The 24,092-nt window shown below is 49.6% G+C and overlaps 1 protein-coding gene across 1 annotated transcript; it reads right to left on the reverse strand.

Moving 5' to 3' along the window:
- Positions 1-867: 867 nt before the first annotated feature.
- Positions 868-23,550, reverse strand: NDUFA9 (NADH:ubiquinone oxidoreductase subunit A9). Its single transcript, XM_068160920.1, has 11 exons — positions 23,468-23,550; positions 19,502-19,672; positions 14,687-14,784; positions 14,395-14,486; positions 9,494-9,635; positions 8,787-8,889; positions 7,167-7,234; positions 6,842-6,918; positions 4,668-4,763; positions 3,145-3,211; positions 868-1,132 (listed from the first exon to the last, which is right to left on the reverse strand). Exons 1-11 carry the CDS (start codon positions 23,523-23,525, stop codon positions 968-970), a joined length of 1,137 nt encoding a protein of 378 aa, XP_068017021.1. The 5' UTR covers positions 23,526-23,550; the 3' UTR covers positions 868-967.
- Between the last annotated feature and the right edge of the window lie 542 nt (positions 23,551-24,092).

The raw sequence follows: 24,092 nt of genomic DNA on the forward strand, positions 1-24,092 counted from the left end.
CAAGGCAGAAACTGATTAGCAACACCTTCCAAGTATTTTACTGCTCATGAGCTAAGCAACAACTTGCTCTAAGGAACTTTTACAGAGAAAAGCTGTATTTCCAGCACAGTGATCTCAAAGGTCTCTTCCAACCAGGTGGGGGTTGGTCTCTTCTCCCAGGCAACCAGCACCAGAACAAGAGGACACAGTCTCAAGCTGTGCCAGGGGAGGTATAGGCTGGATGTTAGGAAGAAGTTCTTCCCAGCAAGAGAGATTGGCCATTGGAATGTGCTGCCCAGGGAGGTGGTGGAGTCACCATCCCTGGAGGTGTTTAGAAGGAGACTGCATGAGGCACTTGGTGATAGGTTGGACTTGATGATCTCAAAGGTCTCTTCCAACCTGGTTAATTCTATTCTATTCTCCATAACTGAAGCATGTCCAGAGAAGGGCCATGGGGAAGAGGATATGAGGATAGGCTGAGAGAGTTGGGGTTGTTCAGTCTGGAAAAGAGAAGGCTCTGAGGAGACCTTCTTGTGGCCTTCCAATATCTGAAGGGGGCTACAAGAAAGCTGGGGAGGGACTTTGTAGGGTGTCAGGAAGTGATGGGACTGGGGGGAATGGAGCAAAACTAGAAATGGGTAGATTCAGATTGGATGTTAGGAAGAAGTTGTTCCCCATGAGGGTGGTGAGAGACTGGCACAGGTTGCCCAGGGAGGTGGTGGAAGCCTCATCCCTGGAGGTTTGTAAGTCCAGGCTGGATGTAGCTGTGAGCAACCTGCTGTAGTGTGAGGTGTCCCTGCCCATGGCAGGGGTTTATGGAACTAGCTGATCCTTGAGGTCCCTTCCAACCCTGACAATTCCACAGTTAAAAAGACAGTGCCAGTGAAACACAGTTTCTGGGATTTAATGTATTTTACTCAGTATGTACAGACTTCTCCAAACAAATTGAGTCATCCAAAGGCAGTGGAATTGAGCAGCTCATCAGCTGTTACACGGTCTTAGCTGGTTTTGCTTCCTCCAGCTCAGCCTCCAGCCAGCGGTACCTGCGGTGGCGGCGCAGGACTTCGATGGCTTTTTGTTCCAGGGGGGTTGGCTGAACACCCAGGTCTTCTAAACCAGGAAGGTCAGGAAGGGTCATGTCTGTTGTGTGAAACTTTGTAACAGAAAAACAACAAAACAAGAAAAAAGCAAAAGGAGAGGGGGGAAAAAAATCAATAGTGATCCTTACCCCAAGGTGTTCCCTCACAGAAACAAACCAGCAGAAATCCATACCGCCAGAAACACTTCACTATGCCCTACAACAACTCTCCTGGGACATTCTGCTCAAGGGTGGTTGTCTCCCCCCGAGAAAGAGCCCCACCATCAAATACACTCATGCCACGAAAATGATCAGGGGGTTGGAGCACCTCTGCTACAAAGATAGGCTGAGGGAGCTGGGGCTGTTCAGCCTGGAGAAGAGGAGGCTCTGGGGAGACCTAATAGCAGGCTGCCAGTAGCTGAAGGAGGAGCCAAGAAGGATGGAGAGAGACTGCTTACAAAGGCCTGCAGTGACAGGATGAGGGGCAATGGCTTCAAACTAGAGAAGAGCAGATTTAGATTGGATATGAGGAACAAGTTCTGCACCGTAAGGGTAGTGGAACACTGGAACAGGTTGCCCAGGGAGGTGGTTTGGGCTCCATCCCTGGAGATATCCAAGGTGAGGCTCAACAGGGCTCTGGGCAGCCTGATCGAGTTGAGGATGTCCCTGCTGACTGCAGAGAGGGTTGGACCAGATGACCTTTGGAGGTCCCTTCCAACCCAGAGCATTCTGTGATTCTATGATCCTGTAGATCTGAAGACCAGATACAAATGTGGACTCAGGCAACTGTGCACCAGTCCCAGCTCCTCTGCTGATTTTGATTCAGTCTTTTTTCTTTGGGAGGAGGAGAAGAATCAGTGTGGCCCTACACAGAAGGATGATGGCACTGCAGACCTTGACAAGAAATACAGAGGTTCTGCATCTGGCAAAAAAATCCTTCAGGAATGAATAGCAAAGAAACATGCAGAAAGGGGCTTCAGTTTGTCTCCATCACATACACAGCATCAGTAAAAGTACTGCACTGCAACCACAGAGCTCAGCCAAATTTCTAATGGCACATCTGAACTGTAACTGTACACATTCTGCTTTGCCAAGAAAATGCATGCTGAACTATTTACCTGGATCACAACAACCCCATGGTAAGCTACAGACCTGGGGATGTGTGGTTGCAAAGCTGCAACTCGGAGAGGGATCTGGGGGTATTGGTTGGTAGTTGACTGAGTATGAGCCAGCAGTGTGCCCAGGCGGCCAAGAAAGCCAATGGCATCCTGGCTTGGATTAGAAACACTATGGCCAGCAGGGACAGGGAGGTGATCATCCCTCTGTACTTGGCACTGGTGAGGCCACATCTCAAGTGTTGTGTTCAGTTCTGGGCCCCTCACTATGGGAAGGACATTGAGGTGGTGCAGCATATCCAGAGAAAGGCACTGAGGCTGGAGAAGGGCCTGGAGCACCTGGGCTGTGAGGAGAGGCTGGGGGAGCTGGGGTTGTTTAGCCTGGAGAAGAGGAGGCTCAGGGGAGACCTCATTGCTGTCTACAACTCCCTGAAGGGAGGTTGTAGCCAGGAGGGAGTTGGTCTCTTCTCCCAGGCAACCAGCACCAGAACAAGAGGACAGAGTCTCAAGCTGTGCCAGGGGAAGTTTAGGCTGGAGGTGAGGAGAAAGTTCTTCACTGAGAGAGTTAGCCATTGGAATGTACTGCCCAGGGAGGTGGTGGAGTCCCCATCCCTGGAGGTGTTCAAGAGGGGATTGGATGTGGCACTTGGTGCCATGGTTTAGTAATCATGGGTGACAGGTTGGACTTGCTAATCTTTGAGGTCTCTTCCAACCTTGGTGATACTGTGAAGGCTGAAGAAGAGGAGGCTGAGGGTAAACCTCAGCTCTCTACAAGTACCTGAAGGGAGGTTGGAGTGAGGAGCGGGCAGCCTCTTCTCCTTGGTGGGAAGTAGGGGTCAGACCAGATGACCTTTGGAGATCCCTTCCAACCCAATCCATGCTATGATGCACACACATTGCAGTCCTCCTCAAGTTCAAGTTAGACAAACACAATGAAGCAGCTCCCAAGAAGGGTTTGTGGGCTGCACTTACCCGGTCCACTTTGTCTCGTGTTAACCACGGCTCAAAGGGATTCATCTCAAAGAACCTTGCAACTAAACTGCAATCAGAAAGAGCATTGCAGAAGTGCAGTCATTACCCAGAGGCACAGGAGAAGTGGTCAAAAATATTTCACACTTTAACAGGCAGTGAGCAAGAGCTTGTTGTGTAGCTGTTCTTGCAGGTTATGAATTCATTAAAGCAGGGAATGTGCCAGCCAGCAAGTGCTCAGTTGTGTTTCTGGTTACTTTAACTGTTTGCTACTGAGTTATTTCATCTCCTGCTCTTTTACTTTGGAAGGGGATGGAGGAGCAGGGGCTCTAGAAATAAAATGAGTGTTAGTGGAGGAGCAGGGAGCTAGAAATAAGAACGAGTGTTGGTGGAGGAGGAAGAATCAACCTCCACATCCAGCTCCCCACACACACCAGAGTTCAGTCTTGCCCCTGCCTTTCCTCCAGTCCCCGTTCCCTAGTAGTGTAGGCAGCAATCCAATCAGCCATCAAGTTTGATTCAGTGCCTCCCTGAGAAAAAAAACATACTTGCTGACAACTAAATGACTTAACAGCCAGACAAACAAGCTGATGGAATCCTGAGCAATCTGCAGCTATAAAAAGGCTGAGGATTAGCATATTGGCAGTTTCCAGATATGAAGCTTCCCTTGCAAGAATGAAGGTCTGACAGAGGAAAAAAAGGGAAAAAAAAGTTACAGAATACAGAATTAACCAGGTTGGAAAACACCTCAGAGATCATCAAGCCCAAGCTTGGTCGATGGTAGGCTGAACATGAGCCTGCAGTGTGCCCAGGTGGCCAAGAAGGCCAATGGCATCCTGGCCTGCATCAGGAGCAGTGTGGCCAGCAGGAGCAGAGAGGTCATTCTGTTCCTGTACACACTGCACTGGTTAGGCCACACCTTGAGTCCTGTGTCCAGTTCTGGGTTGTAGCCAAGTGGGGGTTGGTCTCTTCTCCCAGGCAACCAAGCACCAGAACAAGAGGACACAGTCTCAAGCTGTGCCAGGGGAGGTTCAGACTGGATGTTAGGAAGAAATTCTTCCTAGAAAGAGAGATTGGCCATTGGGATGTGCTGCCCAGGGAGGTGGTGGAGTCACCATCCCTGGAGGTGTTTAGGAAGAGACTGGATGGGTTGCTTGGTGCCATGGTTTAGTTGATTAGATGGTGTTGGGTGATAGGTTGGACTTGATGATCTCAGAGGTCTTTTCCAACCTGGTTAATTCTGCTATGTAAATTCTGATATATTCAGTCACTCTGGGGGTAAAAAAAAAGCTACATGGAGTTAATTCCAACTACACCTCCCTCATAGGTGGAAGCCTGAGGAGGTGCCTGCACCTGAGCAGAAGCCTCAGAGCCAGCTCATGAGTACCTAGGGAAAAACAGTTGCTACAAATCCTACCATGTCAAGTAACAACAGGCAGTATTAAGTAACCAGTGCAACAGTTAGTTATCCTTCTGTGCCAGCTGGTGGATCCCAGGTTTCTTAGTGCAGGAAGGGTGCCACTTACTGGTAGAGAGGCCGAGGAAGCGGGTAGGGAAGAAAGGCTCGAAAGGAAACGGCGTAGATGTATTCGACCATGTCGTACAGCAGGTACCGGTTAGGTCTGAAACAGAAAGCAGCAAACATCTAAGTTCACCTAATTTACCTACAATAATTGCAGCAAGAGACACATTTTAAAGCCCTCCACCTCCAGGCCTACCAAGGACTTGTTTCCTTGCATCTAAGTTTGCCAGCTGTGTTGTTTGTCTTACAAGAGTGGAACGGATCTTGGCTCTACAGATTCGGTGCTGTCTTCCCTCTGGCAGTCCTAGGCTGATGCCTGGGACATTTTCCACAGATCTTGAGTGGAAAGGGGTAGAATGTAAATAAATTACCATTGGATCTAAAGGGAAAATAATTATAAGGTCTAAATGGCCTGCATCAGGAATAGTGTGGCCAGAGCAGGAGCAGGGAGGTCATTCTGCCCTCTACTCAGCACTGGTTAGGCCACACCTTGAGTCCTGTGTCCAGTTCTGGGCCCCTCAGTTTAGGAAAGATGTTGAGTTGCTGGAACATGGCCATAGAAGTGCAACAAAGCTGGGGAGGGGTCTTTTCCAACCAAAACAATTCTGTGATTCTATCCTCCCAGTGATGTGAAAGCACCTTCACATTACTCATTTTTTTCTGTTGCCATTCATAGTCCTTTCAGATCATTATTAGCTTTTTCCTCTTCATTTGCTAGGTTTTGAACACAAGCAGCTGGAAGAACCTGCCTATAACAGCACACCTAGTCTAGCTGCCAGGATAACATCATCCTCAATAGCTCAGTCACAGCACTGAAGAAAGTGGCATCACATCAGTAAAGGTTGAACCAGCACTGCACTGGTGTGCAGCAGTGTGCCCAGGTGGCACAGAAGGCCAATGGCATCCTGGCCTGCATCAGGAACAGTGTGGCCAGCAGGAGCAGGGAAATTATTGTGCCTCTGTGCTCAGCACTGGTTAGGCCACACCTTGAGTCCTGTGTCCAGTTCTGGGCTCCTCAGTTTAGGAAAGATGTTGAGTTGCTGGAAGGTGTCCAGAGAAGGGCAACAAAGCTGGGGAGGGGTCTGGAGCACAGCCCTGGGAGGAGAGGCTGAGGGAGCTGGGGTTGCTTAGCCTGGAGAAGAGGAGGCTCAGGGGAGACCTTCTTGCTCTCTACAACTCCCTGAAGGGAGGTTGTAGCCAGGTGGGGGTTGGTCTCTTCTCCCAGGCAACCAGCACCAGAACAAGAGGACACAGTCTCAGGCTGTGCCAGGGGAGGTTTAGGCTGAAAGAAATTCATCACATAAAAAGAGATTGGCCATTGGAATGTGCTGCCCAGGGAGGTGGTGGAGTCACCATCCCTGGAGGTGTTTAGGAAGAGACTGGATGGGGTGCTTGGTGCCATGGTTTAGTTGCTGAGATGGTGTTGGGTGATAGGTTGGACTCGATGATCTCAAAGGTCTTTTCCAACCTGGTCTATTCTATTCTATTCTATTCTATTCTATTCTATTCTAATAAAGACCTGTGACTGCAACAGCATCACAAAATGAACATAGGAAAAATGCTGTCATTTCAGACAAGGCTTCTGGAAAATCCAGATTACTATGCACATTTTTGGTGTCTCAGAGGGGATATGCACAAGAGCTGTACAGCATCATTTGTATCTTGACTGGAAGCTTTTTAGGCCAGGCTGGATGGGGCTCTGGGCAACCTGATCTAGTGGAAAGTGTCCCTGCCTGTGGCAGGGGGTTGGAACTAGATGATCCTTGAGGTCCCTTCCAGCCCTGACAATTCTGTGATTCTGCTTTCTTTATCAGTTCCAATGTTTTTATCCATTCCAATCCATTCTATTTCCAAGTGATTTCCACTCAGCTTCAGGAGAATCTTCTCCCCATCCATGTTGCCTAGCATGCTCCCCAAGGCTGCCTACTTCTTTGTGCACACACACACACACACACACACACACACACACATCAAACTAAATGCAGTGGGGCCCAAACTAGGATTTTCAGAGTGCTCACTATAACAGCTTGAGTCATTTTGCCTCCCAAAAAGGAGGTGGAATTTATTGCAGCTCAAACTGTGTGCATGGATGGAGAAATTAAATGTCCTGTGCAGCATGCCAAAAAATGACACTCAAAAGAAGTGCTTAAGTTAATTAGAATCAGAGAAGTAACCTACCCAGCCAAGGCGTATGTTTTCCCTTTAGCATCAGGGTCCTTAATTGCATTAATTATTGCCTTTGCTACATCAACCACCTGTGAGACACAAATGCAGGCAATTACCCATAGAAAACACACACACACACAATAATAAGGCAGGCATGCAAGCTTTCCTCTTTCAGAAGCGAGGGGAAAGGAAGACAAACTCAACCCAATCCAACCAACCAACCCCCTCCCCCCCCACCACACACCCCAAAAAACAACCACACACACAATCCCCCCCCCCCCAAAAATACCACAGACAGACACAGAAAGGAGTGTGGATTGTCTTCTTGAACACTCACATAGACTGGTTGCTTCACTGTCTTCTTGCCCAGAGCAATGAGAGGCACCCCACCAAACCAGCGCATGTCTGCCAGAAAGACAAAGGCAGCATCACAGAGTGGTAGGGGTTGGAAGGGACCTCAAAAGAACAGCCAGTCCAACCCCCCCCACCAGAGCAGGGTCACCCAGAGTAGGTCAACACAGGCATGGACCAGGTGGGTTTGGAATGTCTCCAGAGAAAGAGACTCCACAACTGCCCCTGGGCAGCTTGTGGGAGGGTTCTGGTGCCCTCACAGTGAAAAATGTTTTTCCTCCTGTTCACATGGAGCCTCCTCTGCTCCAGCTTGCACCCACTGCCCCTTGTCCTGTCACTGGGCATCACTGAGCAGAGCCTGGCTCCAGCCTCCTGACACTGCCCTGCACATCTTTATCAACATGAATGAGGTCACCCCTCAGGCTCCTCTGGTCCAAGCTAAAGAGCCCCAGCTCCCCCAGCCTGTCCTCAGCAAGGAGATGCTCCAATCCCTTCAGTATCTTTGTGGCTCTGTGCTGGACTCTTTCAAGCAGTTCCCTGAGGTCCTTCTTGAACTGAGGGCCCAGAAATGGACACAATATTCCAGATGTGGCCTCACCAGGGCAGAGTAGAGGGCAAGGAGAACATCCCTTGACCTACTGACCACAGCCCTTCTAATACATCTCAGGACACCATTGACCATGAGCATATTGCTGGCTCATGGTCATCCTTCTGTCCACCAGGATTTCCAGGTCCCTTTCACCTTCACTGTTCTCCCACAGGTCAGTCCCCAGCCTCTACTGATCCATGGGTTTGTTCTTTCCCAGATGCAAGACTCTACACTTCTCCTTGTTGGATTTCATTGCTTCTCTTTGCCCAGCTCTCCAGCCTGCCTAGGTCTGGCTGAATGGCAGCACAGCCTTCAGGTGTGTCAGCCACTCCTCCCAATTTGGTGTCATCAGCAAAGACTAACTAGATTCAGGAAGAATTAAGTCATGAGATGAAAATGCATGTGTCCCATCACACACCTTCAATTACACAAAATATAGGATAGGATATGATAGGACAGGATAGGAATAGAGTAGGAACAGAGTAGGAATAGAGTAGGAATAGGACAGACCAGGTTGGATAAGACCTTTGAGATCATCAAGTCCAACCTATCGCCCAACACCAACTAATCAACTAAACCATGGCACCAAGCACCCCATCCAGTCTCTTCCTAAACACCTCCAGGGATGGTGACTCCACCACCTCCCTGGGCAGCACATCCCAATGGCCAATCTCTCTTGCTGGGAAGAATTTCTTCCTAACCTCCAGCCTAAACCTCCCCTGGCACAGCTTGAGACTGTGTCCTCTTGTTCTGGGGCTGGTTGCCTGGGAGAAGAGACCAACCCCCACCTGGCTGCAACCTCCCTTCAGGTAGTTGTAGAGAGCAAGAAGGTCTCCCCTGAGCCTCCTCTTCTCCAGGCTAAGCAACCCCAGCTCCCTCAGCCTCTCCTCACAGGACTTGAATATGATGGATTTCTGATGAAAACACACCTCCCTGCTTTCCAGAAGCAAATCCCATTTTCCCTCTGTACAAGGACACAAAGCATACCTGGCTCTGTCATTTCAAGAGCATACATACTTGCATAATGATTGAGAAATCGATCCTCTCTCCCAAACATCTCAGAGGGCTTCAAAATGATAGCACCTGGAAATTCTTCCCTCACTGTTTTCTCTCCAACAGCCTAACATGCAATTAAAATGAATGCATTTGTTAGATCCATCCTGAAGAGATCAGAAGCAGCCTTTCCAGAATTTAGGGCATCCTGACTGCAGCAGTGAAAGAAATGACAGCCTCAGCAGCACAAAGATTATTTGTATCAGAGACATTTAATCTTTGAGATGCTATGCTCAGGTAAAGGTCTCAGCACACCCCAAAAGTCCCATACAAAATGCAGATCATTTCTTCTCTTTGAGATAGAACCATAGAATTGTCAGGGCTGGAAGGGACCTCAAGGCTCAGCCAGTTCCAAGCCCCCTGCCATGGGCAGGGACACCTCACACTACAGCAGGTTGCTCACAGCCATATCCAGCCTGGCCTTACAAACCTCCAGGGATGAGGCTTTCACCACCTCCTTGGACAACCTGTGCCAGGCTCTCACCACCCTCATGGGGAAGAGCTTCTTTCTAACATCCAATCTGAATCTATAGCTTCGTAGCATCACAGTCAATCCACGAACTGCTTTGCTTCAATTAGACTCAGCTGGAGGGCAAAAAAAAAACCCCAACCCCCCCAATTTTCATAAAGCAAGCTCTCAGGAAATACATTCCAAAGGACTCCAGACTTACTTTATTCCTGAGGTATTTGGAAGGACTCTTCAGGCTAGCATTCAAGTGAGAGATATGGATGAACGTTTCCACTCCAGCTTCTCTACTGATCTGTGCAAGGCTTTTAGGAATAGTTACAAACTCATCTTCAAAGCTGAAGTTTCTGGAAAAGAAAAAAAAAGGGGCCAAAAAAAACCCCAAATTTTACTTTCAGAGCAAACTAACAGGGCCTGCCTACCAACTCTTTAGCAAACTACTACATATCACTGGAAGGTCTTTCAAAAACTCCTCCTAATCCTCCCTGTTGGAAATGAGATTTTCTTTTTGAGGGATTGTTCAGATAATAAAAACTAGAGGGAAGTGAATTGCAGAAGTAAGCTTCAGGAGGCTTTAACACTGGCTATTTGTCACCTGTATCAGCTATAGGGTAGGGTAGGGTAGGATAGGATAGGGTACAGAATTAACCAGGTTGGAAAAGACCTTTGAGACCACAGAGTCTAACCTACCACCCAACGCCATCTCATCAACTAAACCATGGCACCAAGCACCCCAGCCAGGCTCTTTTTACACACTTCCAGTGATGGTGACTCCACCACCTCCCTGGGCAGCACATTCCAATGGCCAATCTCTCTTTCTATGAAGAACTTCTTCCTAACATCCAGCCTAAACCTCCCCTGGCACAGCTTGAGATTGTGTCTTCTTGTTCTGGGGCTGGTTGCCTGGGAGAAGAGACCAACCCCCACCTGGCTACAACCTCCTTTCAGGGAGTTGTAGAGAGCAAGAAGGTCTCCCCTGAGCCTCCTCTTCTCCAGGCTAAGCAACCCCAGCTCCCTCAGCCTCTCCTCACAGGGCTGTGCTCCAGACCCCTCCCCAGCTTTGTTGCCCTTCTCTGGACACCTTCCAGCAAGTCAACCTCCTTCTTAAACTGAGGGGCCCAGAACTGGACACAGGACTCAAGGTGTGGCCTAACCAGTGCTGAGAACAGGGGGAGAATGACCTCCCTGCTCCTGCTGTCTACACTGTTCCTGATGCAGGCCAGGATGCCATTGGCCTTCTTGGCCACCTGGGCACACTGCAGGCTCTTGTTCAGCCTACTATCAACCACTACCCCCAGATCCCTCTCTGCCTGGCTGCTCTCAGCCACTCTGACCCCAGCCTGTAGCACTGCATGGGGTTGCTGTGGCCAATGTGCAGAACCCGGCACTTGGATGTGTTCAATCTCATGCCCTTGGACTCTGCCCAGCCTGTCAAGGTCCCTCTGCAGAGCTCTCCTACCCTCTAACAGATCAACTCCTGCCCCCAGCTTTTTGTCATCCACAACTCTTCCCAAGTGGGAACAAGTTTTTTAAGAGGAGTGCTGCATCCTGAGATCCGCAGCGAGCTTTTTTTGTTTCTCACACCACCTGCTCAAAACCTGACTCCTTTTGATGTGCTCTACTGCACTACACACAATTAAACAACCAAGCAAAACAAAAAACCCCACAAAGCCCCAAAATTCTGAGCAGTCTTAAGTTAGGGCAGATGTAGGCATAGGGGGGGGGGGGGGGAAGTGGACAAAGCCCAAGGAACACACAGTTGCTCATGCAAATGGAGGATGTCACACTGACAGCACAGTTAGAACCATCTCACAGCAGCTGCAAGAGACTTCAAGAGAAGCAGGCAGAAAGAACAAGCCCAATCATATGGCATTCAAGGGGCCTAAATTAGGGGCTTTAACTGTAATCTAGTTTGGCAGCTGATCAAGAACAATACAGAAGCTCTGCCTCCAAGCAGAACTGACACTATAGGCTGGCAACAACTGCAAAATTCTTTCCAAGCAGCCCAAGACTGCACCACAAGTAAATTGGCTTCTCCTGTCTTTAGGCTGTCCTTGCAAGCCCCCCACCCCAGCTTCTCCACTTGCTTTGGGTAACAAACAGCTTGTTCAAATGCCTCTCTTGCTGTTCTTATCTACTCCCACAGCTCTTCAGATCCCACTGGAGTCTAAAGAAAGCCTCAAAAATAATAATAACAACAACAGAAAAAAAAAAGTTATTTTTGACCCCTCAGTAACTAATCTGATCCTGGGAACCATCCCTCCTGTTCTACACACCAAAATAGATTCTGGAAACACAGAAGAAGGAACAACATCCCTCCTGTAACTATGGAGTCCTCAAACAACATAGTACACACAGTTGAGCCTGTGCACCACTACTCAGCAAGGAAGAAAAGGTTTTAATGGCAGGCTTCCCTGTTTTTGACTGACCTAATCTCTGGGTTTTTCCCTCCCCCCCTTCCCTGCTTAAATTTTTCAGGGACTTTGGGATGATCACCATGGTTAGGGTGACCTTGTGTTTAATAGACCACAGAATTTTGGCCACAACAAGCCCCAGGCAGAGCTACAGGCTGGGGACAGAGTGGCTGGAGAGCAGCCAGGCAGAGAGGGACCTGGGGGTGCTGGTTGACAGTAGGATGAACACGAGCCAGCAGTGTGCCCAGACAGCCAAGAAGGCCAATGGCATCCTGGCCTGCATCAGGAACAGTGTGGCCAGCAGGAGCAGGGAGGTCATTGTGTCCCTGGACGCAGCACTGCTTAGGCCACACCTTGAGTCCTGTGTCCAGTTCTGAGCTCCTCAATTTAGGAAAGATGTTGAGTTGCTGGAAGGTGTCCAGAGAAGGGCAACAAAGCTGGGGAGGGGTCTGGAGCACAGCCCTGGGAGGAGAGGCTGAGGGAGCTGGGGTTGCTTAGCCTGGAGAAGAGGAGGCTCAGGGGAGACCTTCTTGCTCTCTACAGCTCCCTGAAGGGAGGTTGTAGCCAGGTGGGGGTTGGTCTCTTCTCCCAGGCAACCAGCCCCAGAACAAGAGGACACAGTCTCAAGCTGTGCCAGGGGAGGTTTAGGCTGGATGTTAGGAAGAAATTCTTCCCAGGAAGAGAGAATGGCCATTGGAATGTGCTGCCCAGGGAGGTGGTGGAGTCAATGTCCCTGGAGGTGTCCAGAATAAGTCTGGATGAGGCACTTAGTGCCATGGTTTAGTTGATTGGATGATCTTGGAGGTCTCTTCCAACCTGGTTGATCCTATCCTATCCTATCCTATCCTATCCTATCCTATCCTATCCTATCCTATCCTATCCTATCCTATGGTTCCAACCCCACCTCTGTCATCACAAGTATAAACCACATGATGAGCACATCATGCAATGCAGTGGTAAGTTTTGAAATGTCCAAAACCCTTTAACATGTGCTAAGACTCTGCTTTTTGAATCTGGTCAAACTACCCAGAGCCAGAAGGTTTTTGGGGGGATTTAACTGATGTTTTGTTGCTGTTGTCACACATCTTTTCAACACCAAAGAAAACCCTCTCCCTTCTATAAATCAGACTCTTCACATGAGTCCAGAAATTTCAGTGGAGGAAGTACACATGAAATAAGTCTGTGAATGATAAAGAGAGCTTACACCGTCCCTTGGGCCAGCTGCACAACCTTTTTTGTCTTCCCTCACTCTCACATTACCAAGACATTTCTTCCATTTGGTAGCAACAAGCATTTAACTCAATTTAGTAGCAGTGTAAAACAATTCTGACAGCTTGGTTTGTATATTTTTACCTACATATAGAGAGAGAAGTCTGAAGAAGATTAAAAAATGAGAACCAAAAAACTTTACCAGAGGCACCAGACAGAAATCAGTTTAGGTTTGGTGGGCTTTTCCCCCAAACAAATAGACTCCAACAGAGAAGTAAGGAGCTGAATGACCATCAAAGGCTTTAAATTAAGTGGACATAATGGAAGGGGAAGGAAGAAAAGGCAGGGGGGAAGGAGGAAGAAAAGGCAGGGGGGAAGGAGGAAGAAAAGGCAGGGGGGAAGGAGGAAGAAAAGGCAGGGGGGAAGGAGGAAGAAAAGGCAGGGGGGAAGGAGGAAGAAAAGGCAGGGGGGAAGGAGGAAGAAAAGGCAGGGGGGAAGGAGGAAGAAAAGGCAGGGGGGAAGGAGGAAGAAAAGGCAGGGGGGAAGGAGGAAGAAAAGGCAGGGGGGAAGGAGGAAGAAAAGGCAGGGGGGAAGGAGGAAGAAAAGGCAGGGGGGAAGGAGGAAGAAAAGGCAGGGGGGAAGGAGGAAGAAAAGGCAGGGGGGAAGGAGGAAGAAAAGGCAGGGGGGAAGGAGGAAGAAAAGGCAGGGGGGAAGGAGGAAGAAAAGGCAGGGGGGAAGGAGGAAGAAAAGGCAGGGGGGAAGGAGGAAGAAAAGGCAGGGGGGAAGGAGGAAGAAAAGGCAGGGGGGAAGGAGGAAGAAAAGGCAGGGGGGAAGGAGGAAGAAAAGGCAGGGGGGAAGGAGGAAGAAAAGGCAGGGGGGAAGGAGGAAGAAAAGGCAGGGGGGAAGGAGGAAGAAAAGGCAGGGGGGAAGGAGGAAGAAAAGGCAGGGGGGAAGGAGGAAGAAAAGGCATTAGAGGTATTTTAACCTAAAATCAATATGGGAATTGTTAATAGATTTCAAAAGAGAACTCTCTCTTAAAGTGATGAGAAGAAAATGCATATGTAGCTAACAGTGCCTGTGCCAAAATTCTATCAGGGAATGCTGCTATTAATCACAGCCTTAGGGACTCTCCATCAGCTATTGCTGTTTATTAACATTTACCAGAGACCAGGAAAAGCTTGATCATAGTTTATTCTATTAGGCTACAATTCATCACTGACCTGAAGGCACAGGGCAAAAGCCCACTTCTGAACTCATGTAAACAGAACCTGGTGAGCCTCTGCCAGCTCTAGGAAGGCAGCCCTGGAGGATCTGCAAGCTGCAGCAAAGCAGCACGTGGAACCCTGACAGAACAAAAGCTGTGCACTAGGAAATTATTGAAGGAATGCACTTCTCAAGAGCAGATCATAACTACATCCAAAGCCTGGTCCCAGTCTAACTACACAGAGAGGGGGGGAAAAAAGAAAGAAGAGAAGAGAATTACTTGGTTTCCCATTCCTTTCCAACCAGATTAATGACCACATTGCTGTGCTCCACGGCTCTTCGGATGGAGTCTTTGTCCTTACAGTCCCACTCCTGCAACCAGAGCATCAAACAGGGGCGGGGGGGAAGGGAGAGATAATGTGTCAATAGGCACAACCAAAGCAAGCTCTTTCACACCATTGCCATTTAGAGGCTAAACAACAGCTGCAGTTGTGACTTTGAGAATGATTTAACAGACTTCCTTGTATAGCAATGGTATTGTATTTGATCTAAAGCCAAAGCCAAAGCCTTACAAAGAAGAGAAGCTGCCCCAGGTCACCCATGGGCCGCAGATACATGAGGTCATACTGATCACAGCGATAGGGGATGATGACTTGGGATCCAATGCGACCTGGGCATGCAAAACAGAAGGAAAAGTTCCACTTAGTTCAAACTACTGCATAATATCAAGCAGATCAACTTCTGAAGACACAAAACATCCTCTTTTTTTCCTCCCCCACAGTATCACAACGTATCTTGCAGGTGAGCTCTGTGGATTAAAAGCTGTGGAACTAACCACTCTGCTCTTCTCACAGGATCACCAAGGTTGGAAGAGACCTCAGAGATCATCAAGGCCAACCTGGCACCACAGACCTCATGACTAGACCATGGCACCAAGTGCCACGTCCAAGCCTGACCTTGAATATCTCCAGGGGTGGGGCCCTGAATACCTCCCAATATAGAATAGAATAGAATAGGGCATGGGAAGAGAATAGGGCATGGGAAGAGAATAGGGCAGAGGGACCTCGACCGACTGGACAGATGGGCAGAGTCCAATGGGATGGCATTCAACAAGTCCAAGTGCCGAGTGCTGCACTTTGGCTACGGCAATCCCATGCAGAGCTACAGGCTGGGGTCAGAGTGGCTGAGAGCTGCCAAACAGAGAGGGACCTGGGGGTGCTGATTGACAGCCACCTGAATATGAGCCAGCAGTGTGCCCAGGTGGCCAGGAGGGCCAATGGCATCCTGGCCTGCATTAGGAATAGTGTGGCCAGCAGGAGCAGGGAAGTCATTGTGCCCCTGGACTCTGATTTGGTTAGGCCGCACCTTGAGTCCTGTGTCCAGTTCTGGGCCCCTCAGTTTAAGAAGGACATTGAGAGACTTGAAGGTGTCCAGAGAAGGGCAACAAGGCTGGGGAGAGGCCTTGAGCACAGCCCTGTGAGGAGAGGCTGAGGGAGCTGGGGTTGTTTAGCCTGGAGAAGAGGAGGCTCAGGGGAGACCTCATTGCCCTCTACAACTACCAGAGGGGTGGTTGTGGCTGGGAGGGGGTTGGTCTCTTCTCCCAGGCAACCAGCACCAGAACAAGGGGACACAGTCTCAAGCTGCGCCAGGGGAGGTTTAGACTCGAGGTGAGGAGAAAGTTCTTCACCGAGCGAGTCATTCATCATTGGAATGGGTTGCCCAGGGAGGTGGTTGAGTCATCGACCCTGGAGGCGTTCAAGAGGAGATTGGACGTGGCACTTGGTGCCATGGTCTAGTCATGGGGTCTGTGTTGATAGGTTGGACTCGATGATCCTCGAGGTCCTTTCCAACCTACGTTATACTGTGATACTGTGAAGAGAATAGGGCATGGGAAGAGAATTAACCAGGTTGAAAAAGACCTTTAAGATCATCATGTCCAACCTATCACCCAACACCATCTAATCAACTAAACCATGGCACCAAGTGCCTCATCCAGTCTCTTCTTAAACACCTCCAGGGACGGTGACTCCACCATCTCCCTGGGCAGCACATTCCAATGGTGAACAACTCTCTCAGTGAAGAACTTTCTCCACCTTACTCACCCTCCCAGCACTAAAGCACACCATATAGACAACAAACACATATTGAATGGTTATCTGCAAACCTAAAAGTAGAATTCCACTGAGTTTTTGACTCTCCATGACTGGAATTGTTACACGAGGACATGCTTGAGGGCTTAGGCTTGGAAGACAAAATATAGAAGCTTGTTAACAAAGGTTAACAGAAGAAAAGCCCAGTGTACTCTGTGGGTATCACAGAATCCCTACCAATATGCCACAGCTAAGGATATTTACAGAAGTCACAGAATCACAGAAACATTTGGGTTGGAAAAGACCCTCAGGATCACCAAGGCCAACCCAGAACCCTACTCTACAAGGGTCAACCCTAAAGCATGGCCCCAAGCACCACATCCAAACCACCTTGAAACAGCCAGGCTTGGGGACTCCACCACCTCCCTGGGCAGCACATTCCAATGCCTGACCACTCTTGCCCTGCAAAAAGGTTTCCTAATGTCCAGTCTAAACCTCCCCAGTGGCAGCTTGAGGCCATTCCCTCTTGTTCTGTCACTAACTACCTGGGAGAAGAGACCAGCAGCAGCCTCTCCACAATGTCCTTGCAGGTAGCTGTAGAGAGCAATACGGTTTCCCCTCAGCCTCTGTTTCAGACTAACCATCCCCAGCTCCTTCAGTTGCTCTTCATCTCCAGGCCCTTCCCCAGCTTCCTTGCCCTCCTCTGCCCTGGCTCCAGCACCTCCACATCTCTCTTGTATTGAGGTGCCCAAAACTGGACACAATACTCCAGGTGTGGCCTCCCTAGAGCCGAGGACTAGAGGACAATCCCCTCCCTGCTCCTGCTGGACACAGCATTTCTAATCCCAGCCAGGATGCCTTTGGCTTTCTTGGCCACCTGGGCACACTGCTGGCTCATATTCAGTTTGTCGTTTCTCCACCTTTCTCCACATTACATGCATTACCCTTTCATACCTTTCTTCACTCCCATCCTGATTCTAACAAAACTATTATTCTGAAGAATTAGCCTAGCTATTAGAACTTTTACTACCAATGTGTCATGTGTAAGGATGTCTGTGTTAAAATATTTTGGGTGGTGAAAATAAGGAGAGGCTGAGGGAGCTGGGGTTGCTTAGCCTGGAGAAGAGAAGGCTCAGGGGAGACCTCATTGCTCTCTACAACTACCTGAAGGGAGGTTGTAGCCAGGTGGGGGTTGGTCTCTTCTCCCAGGCAATCAGAACAAGAGGACACAATCTCAAACTGTGCCAGGGGAGGTTCAGGCTGGATGTGAGGAAGAAGTTCTTCCCAGAAAGAGAGATTGGCCATTGGAATGTGCTGCCCAGGGAGGTGGTGGAGTCACCATCACTGGAGGTGTTTAGGAAGAGATTTGATGGGGTGCTTGGTGCCAGGGTTTAGTTCCTTAGATGGTGTTGGGTGCTAGGTTGGACACAATGATCTCAAAGGTCTCTTCCAACCTGGTTAATTCTATTCTCTTCTATTCTGTTCTGTTCTATGCTATTCTATTCTATGCTATTCTATTCTATGCTATTCTATTCTATGCTATTCTATTCTATGCTATTCTATTCTATGCTATTCTATTCTATGCTATTCTATTCTATGCTATTCTATTCTATGCTATTCTATTCTATGCTATTCTATTCTATGCTATTCTATGCTATTCTATATTAGGAGGTATTCAAGGCCCCATCCCTGGAGATATTCAAGGTCAGGCTTGACAAGTCTCTGAACAACCTGATCTAGTGGAGGGTGTCCCTACTCACTGCTGAGGAGTTGGACAAGATGACCTTCAGAGGTCCCTACCAACCCAAACCATTCTATGATCCTATTCTAAGTTGCATGAAAGAAGGGAGGGGGTGGGGGGGGGGGGGTTGGCAGAAAAAGGGAAGAGCTATTTTCTAAACACTTCAATTCCAAAGGGCAATTCTGAGGAGTCACAATCAAAGCCCTGCAAACATTTCAGGAAAATGTCCCAGTGAGCCCAGAAGAAGAAGAATTAAATATATGCTTGGACCTCAGGTCTGCATTTACCAGACTGAAAGACAGTACTTGCAGGAGAATTACTTATTTTAATGACTTTAACCTTCAGTTTCCAAAGATTAAGATTTTTTTGCTCATGGCCACATCTTGGATCTTTAGCAGACCAAGCACTATGAAAACATCACACCTTTTAAGCCCCAAACTGCCAGAGATTTCTAGGTTATCCTGCAACCTGAATCAACATGAATCAATGGATCCATGTCCACATGGAGGCCAGTGACAAGTGGATCCCTCAGGGATCAGTCCTGGGACCAGTCCTGTTCAACATCTTTGTGGGTGCCATGGACACTGGCATTGAGTGCATCCTCAGCAAGTTTGCTGATGACACCAAGCTGTGTGGTGCAGCAGACATCTGGAGGGAAGGGATCCATCCAGAGGGACCTGGACAGGCTGGAGAGGTGAGCCCATGACAACTTCATGAGGTTCAACAAGACCAAGTGCAAGGTCCTGCATCTGGGTCAGGGCAATCCCAAGCACTGATATAGGCTGGGCAGGGACTGGCTTGAGAGCAGTCCTGAAGAAAAGGCCTTGGGGGTGCTGGTGGATGAGAAGCTCAACATGAGCCAGCAGTGTGACCTTGCAGGTCAGAAAGCAAATCCCATCCTGGGCTGCATCAAGAGAAGCAGAGCCAGCAGGTCAAGGGAGGTGATTCTCCCCCTCTACTCAGCTCTGGGGAGACCCCACCTGGAGTACTGTGTCCAGTTCTGGAGCCCCTAGTACAGGCAGGATCTGGAGGTGCTGGAATGTGTCCAGACAAGGGCCATGAGGATGATCAGAGGGCTGGAGCTCCTCTCCTGTGAGGACAGGCTGAAAAGGCTGGGGTTGCTCAGTCTGGAGAAGAGAAGGCTCCAAGGAGACCTAAATGTGGCCTTTCAGTGTCTGAAGGGGGTCACAAGAAAGCTGGGGAGGGACTTTTGAGGGTGTCAGGGGGTGATAGGACTCGGGGGAGTGGAGCAAACTAGAAATGGGTAGATACAGACTGGATGTTAGGAAGAAGTTCTTCCCCATGAAGGTGGTGAGAGACTGGCACAGGTTGCCCAGGGAGGTGGTGGAAGCCTCATCCCTGGAGGTTTGTAAGGCCAGGCTGGATGTGGCTCTGAGCAACCTGCTGTAGTGTGAGGTGTCCCTGCCCATGGCAGGGGGGTTGGAACTGGATGATGCTTGAGGTCCCCTCCAACCCTATCACTTCTCTGATTCTCAAGCCAGTTTTGTTGAAGACACTGGATGGTTTGTCCTGGCAGTGTTGGCAGGGAACATTACCTAAGCGGTTGACGACGTAGCGCCCCAGGAAGCCGGTGGCGCCGAAGACGGTGGCCACGATGCCGCTGACCGAGGATCGTCCGCTCCTCCCATGAGGGATCACTGCGTGGTGAACTTGACGGTGCTGCTGTAGCACAGAAGGTGCTGCAGCCAACACAGAAGTGCCAGGGCCTGCAACACAAAGTGGGAGGGAAATCAGCTAAAGGCAGCATCAAGCCATAGTTCACATTATTCTTCTCACTACAGAATCACCAAGGTTGGAAGAGACCTCAAAGATCAGCAAGTCCAAGCTGTCACTCAACACCTCAGGACTAAACCCCAAGTGCCACATCCAATCCCTTCTTGAACACCTCCAGGGATGGGGACTCCACCACCTCCCTGGGCAGCACATTCCAGTGGCTAACAACTCTCTCTGTGAAGAGCTTTCTCCTCACCTCCAGCCTAAACCTCCCCTGGCGCAGCTTGAGACTGTGTCCTCTTGTTCTGGTGCTGGTTGCCTGGGAGATGAAACCAACCCCCACCTGGCTACAACCTCCCTGCAGGTAGTTGTAGACAGCAAGAAGGTCTCCCCTGAGGCTCACAACTGTAAGCATTTCCTGGATCACAGAATGATAGGGGTTGGAAAGGACCTCTGGACATCATCTAGTCCAACCCCCTTGCAGAGCATGCTCACCTAGAGCAGGCTGCACAGGACAGCATCCAGGAGGGTTCCTAATGACTCCAGAAATGGAGATTTCAACACCTCCCTGGGCAGCCTGTTCCACTGCTCTACCATACTCACTGCAGAAAAGCTTCTGCTCAGGTTTACTTAGAGCTTCTGACGCTCAAGATTGTGCCCATTACCTCCTGTCCTGTCACTGGGCACCACTGAAAAAGACTGGCCCCATCCTCCTGACACCCACCCTCAAAGTACTGATAAGCACTGATAAGATCCCTCCTCAGTCTTCTCTTCTCCACACTAAGAAGTCCCATGCCACTCAGTCTTTCTTCACAAGAGAGATGTTCTTCTCCCCTAATCATTTTTGCAGCCCTTTGCTGTACCCACTCAGGCAATTCCCTCTCTGTCTTACAATGGGGAGCCCAGAACCTCCCTAGACCTACTGGCTCATGGGCATCCTATTGTCCACCAGGACTCTCAGGTCTTTTTCCACAGAGCTGCTTTCCAGCAGGTCAGCCCCTAACCTGTAAAGACACAGGGGGTTATTCCTCCCTAGGTGCAGTACTCTAGACTTGCCCTTGTTGAATTTCACAAGGTTTCTCCTCTGTCCAGCTCTCCAGCCTGTCCAGGTCACTCTGGATGGCAGTGCAGTCTTCTGTTGGGTCAGCCACCCCTCCTAGTTTTGTAAAGGGTAACACTGAGACAAACCAAACCCAAACCCAAACAACAATCAATCAAAGCCCCCTCCCATTCCTCAAAGCCTGAAGCTACACAGTATGCACAGAGGTGGTGAAAGAGACAGCTCATCATGGACACGATAGAGTGGGTCCAGAGGAGGGCCACAAAGGTGATCAGGGGCTGGAACACCTTCTAGGACGGTATGAGCTCTGAGCAGTGGCATACCACAGACGTGTGCTGTTTCCATGTTGCCTTACAACAGCGGGGAAGACAGGTTCTGATAAAACAAATGGAAGGACAGCTTCCTGCATCATGACTCTCCCTGCTCAGCCACCAGACCAAACACTGAGCTATGCTGTTTCATCCCTATGGCCAGGCTCTGACTAATGGCAGGAGCTAGGCAAGAGCAGCTGCTCTGCTTTCCTGCATGCATGAAAGCAGAGGGCAACAGGCAATCTCACAGCTGATCAAAACCCTTTGCTGCTGGTTTTCATTCATGTTCTTCCCTTTCAGCATTTAAAGGAGCACCACAAATCCAAATTCCCTACAATCCCAGGAGAGGGAAAAGAACAAAACTAACAAATTCTAATGGTGTTTATCAGCAACAAAATTTATAAACACCTTGACTGCAGCAGCTCCAAAGCTTAGTTTGCTTTGCAGGACAAAGACCACCACAGCCTCTGCCAGTCTCAGCAATTTATCAACATACTGTGGTGTCCCTGCCCATGGCAGGGGGGTTGGAACTAGATGATCCTTGAGATCCCTTCCAACCCTATGCTATGATTCTGTGAACTCCTCTGCTACAAGGACAGGCCGAGGGAGCTAGGGTTGCTCCTCCTGGAGGAGAGAAGCCTCCAGGAAGACTTAATAGCAGCCTTCCAGTACCTGAAGGGAGCTTCTAAGAGGGCTGCAGAGAGGCCTGTTAGTGACAGGACAAAGGGTAATAGATTGGGGTCAGAGTGGCTGGAGAGCTCCCAAACAGAGAGGGACCTGGGGGTGCTGATCGACAGCCACCTGAATATGAGCCAGCAGTGTGCCCAGGTGGCCAGGCAGGCCAATGGCATCCTGGCCTGCATTAGGAATAGTGTGGCCAGCAGGAGCAGGGAGGTCATTGTGCCCCTGTACTCTGCATTGGTTAGGCCACACCTTGAGTCCTGTGTCCAGTTCTGGGCCCCTCAGTTTAAGAAGGACATTGAGACACTTGAAGGTGTCTAGAGAAGGGCAACAAGGCTGGGGAGAGGCCTTGAGCACAGCCCTATGAGGAGAGGCTGAGGGAGCTGGGGTTGCTTAGCCTGCAGAAGAGAAGGCTCAGGGGTGACCTCACTGCCCTCTACAACTACCTGAAGGGAGGTTGTAGCCAGGTAGGGGTTGGTCTCTTCTCCCAGGCAAGCAGCACCAGAACAAGAGGACACAGTCTCAAGCTGTGCCAGGGGAGGTTTAGGCTGGAGGTGAGGAGAAAGTTCTTCACCGAGCGAGTCATTCGGCATTGGAATGTGCTGCCCAGGGAGGTGGTGGAGTCATCGACCCTGGAGATGTTCAAGAGGAGATTGGACGTGGCACTTGGTGCCATGGTCTAGTCATGGGGTCTGTGTTGATAGGTTGGACTCGATGATCCTCGAGGTCCTTTCCAACCTAAGTGATACTGTGATACTGTGAAATTAGCTCCTCCTCACAGGAAAGGTGCTCCAGCCCCCTGCTCATCCTCGTGGCGCTTCTCTGGAAGTCAGCAATACAGCTTAGCAACTCAGGATAATGTAACTGAGCAGAGCCATAACCCCTGCCAGCCCCTCCAGACCAAGCAGCGCTGCTCAAAGCTCCGTGCTCCTGTGTAACACAAACTTGCACGGGGGGATTCTTTCCCCAGACAGTAGAATCGAATCCTCTTCGCTAACCAGGCTCTGTTTGGAAGTTAACTTTTACAACCCACGTTTTAAGCTTCTGCTTGAATTAAAACTCAAATATTCACAGTAAACCAGAACCACCTTTTTATTGAAATTATACACTGATGCAACGAATTCCTGACTCTTCTTATCAACTAACAAAGAATGGTAAATTCCTGACTCTTCTTATCAGCTAACCAAACCTCTTTACCATCTCCCACTTTGCCCAACAGAGGAGCATGTGCTGGAACAATTTAACTAAAAATTGGTTGTATTTTGGTAGCAAAGACCCAAATCCAAGCTTTAAAGATAGTTTCAGTACTTTAGCACGCTTATAGACCATGGACAAAGCGTCTAAGAAAGCGTCAAAGGGTAGTATCTATCTGCCGAGATCCGGACAGTTCCAGAGACAATATCCTGTGCAGCTACGTCAGGAGCCTGAACTAATCCCATGCCCCCCTCCGAGCTACAAACCGCAGCTGCCTGACCAAGCAAATAAAAAGGAAGGCAGAAAGCAGATCACTTCTGGCGCAAGCTGTTATTTCAGTCAGCTGCTTTTCAGACGCTGGCCTGCGAGCTCCCTCCCCCAAGCTCTACTCCGGGGGAACCTCTGCGAGCGAAGGGAGGCCCGCGGGCGGGCGGCGGCCACCACACCCTACGCACTGCGGGCAGGGAGCGCAAGGGCTGCCTGACTCCCCGCAGGGAAAAGCGGAGACCCGGCACCAACCCCTGGTCGGCGGTGACACTCACCTGCCCTTGGCAACAAGAGGCCGCGACGGGCGCTGCAGCCGCGAGCCACGGCCGCCATCTTGCCTTACCCACCGACCCCCGCGGCAGACGGCAGGCGGGCAGCGCCAAACTTCCTCCCGCTGCGTGCGCAAGCGCGACCTGCTGGGCGGGGAATAGTGCTTAGCAACTTGGACGGATTATAAAACACTCCGTTTTAACCCAGCTTCGGTTCTGCCAGAGCTGGGGCTTAGCAGATGAGCCGGGGCTTGGGGCATTTGGGTCGATTTTAGAATGTTCAGTTTTAACTCAGCTTCTGTTCTGCCAGAGATGGGGCTTAGGCGACCATTAGGCTGGATGTTAGGAAGAAGTTCTTAATAGAAGGAGAGATTGGCTATTGGAATGTGCTGCCCAGGGAGGTGGTGGAGTCACCATCACTGGAGGTGTTTAATAAGAGACTGGATGGGGTGCTTGGTGCCATGGTTTAGTTGATTAGATGGTGTTGGGTGATAGGTTGGACTCGATGATCTCAAAGGTCTTATCCAACCTGGTTAATTTCTATTCTATTCTATTCTATTCTATTCTATTCTATTCTATTCTATTCTATTCTATTCTATTCTATTCTATTCTATTCTGTTCTGTTCTGTTC

Source organism: Melanerpes formicivorus, unplaced genomic scaffold (assembly GCF_026170545.1).
Source record: "Melanerpes formicivorus ecotype bairdi unplaced genomic scaffold, bMelFor1.0.p_v2 SCAF_54, whole genome shotgun sequence".
NCBI lineage: Eukaryota > Metazoa > Chordata > Aves > Piciformes > Picidae > Melanerpes > Melanerpes formicivorus.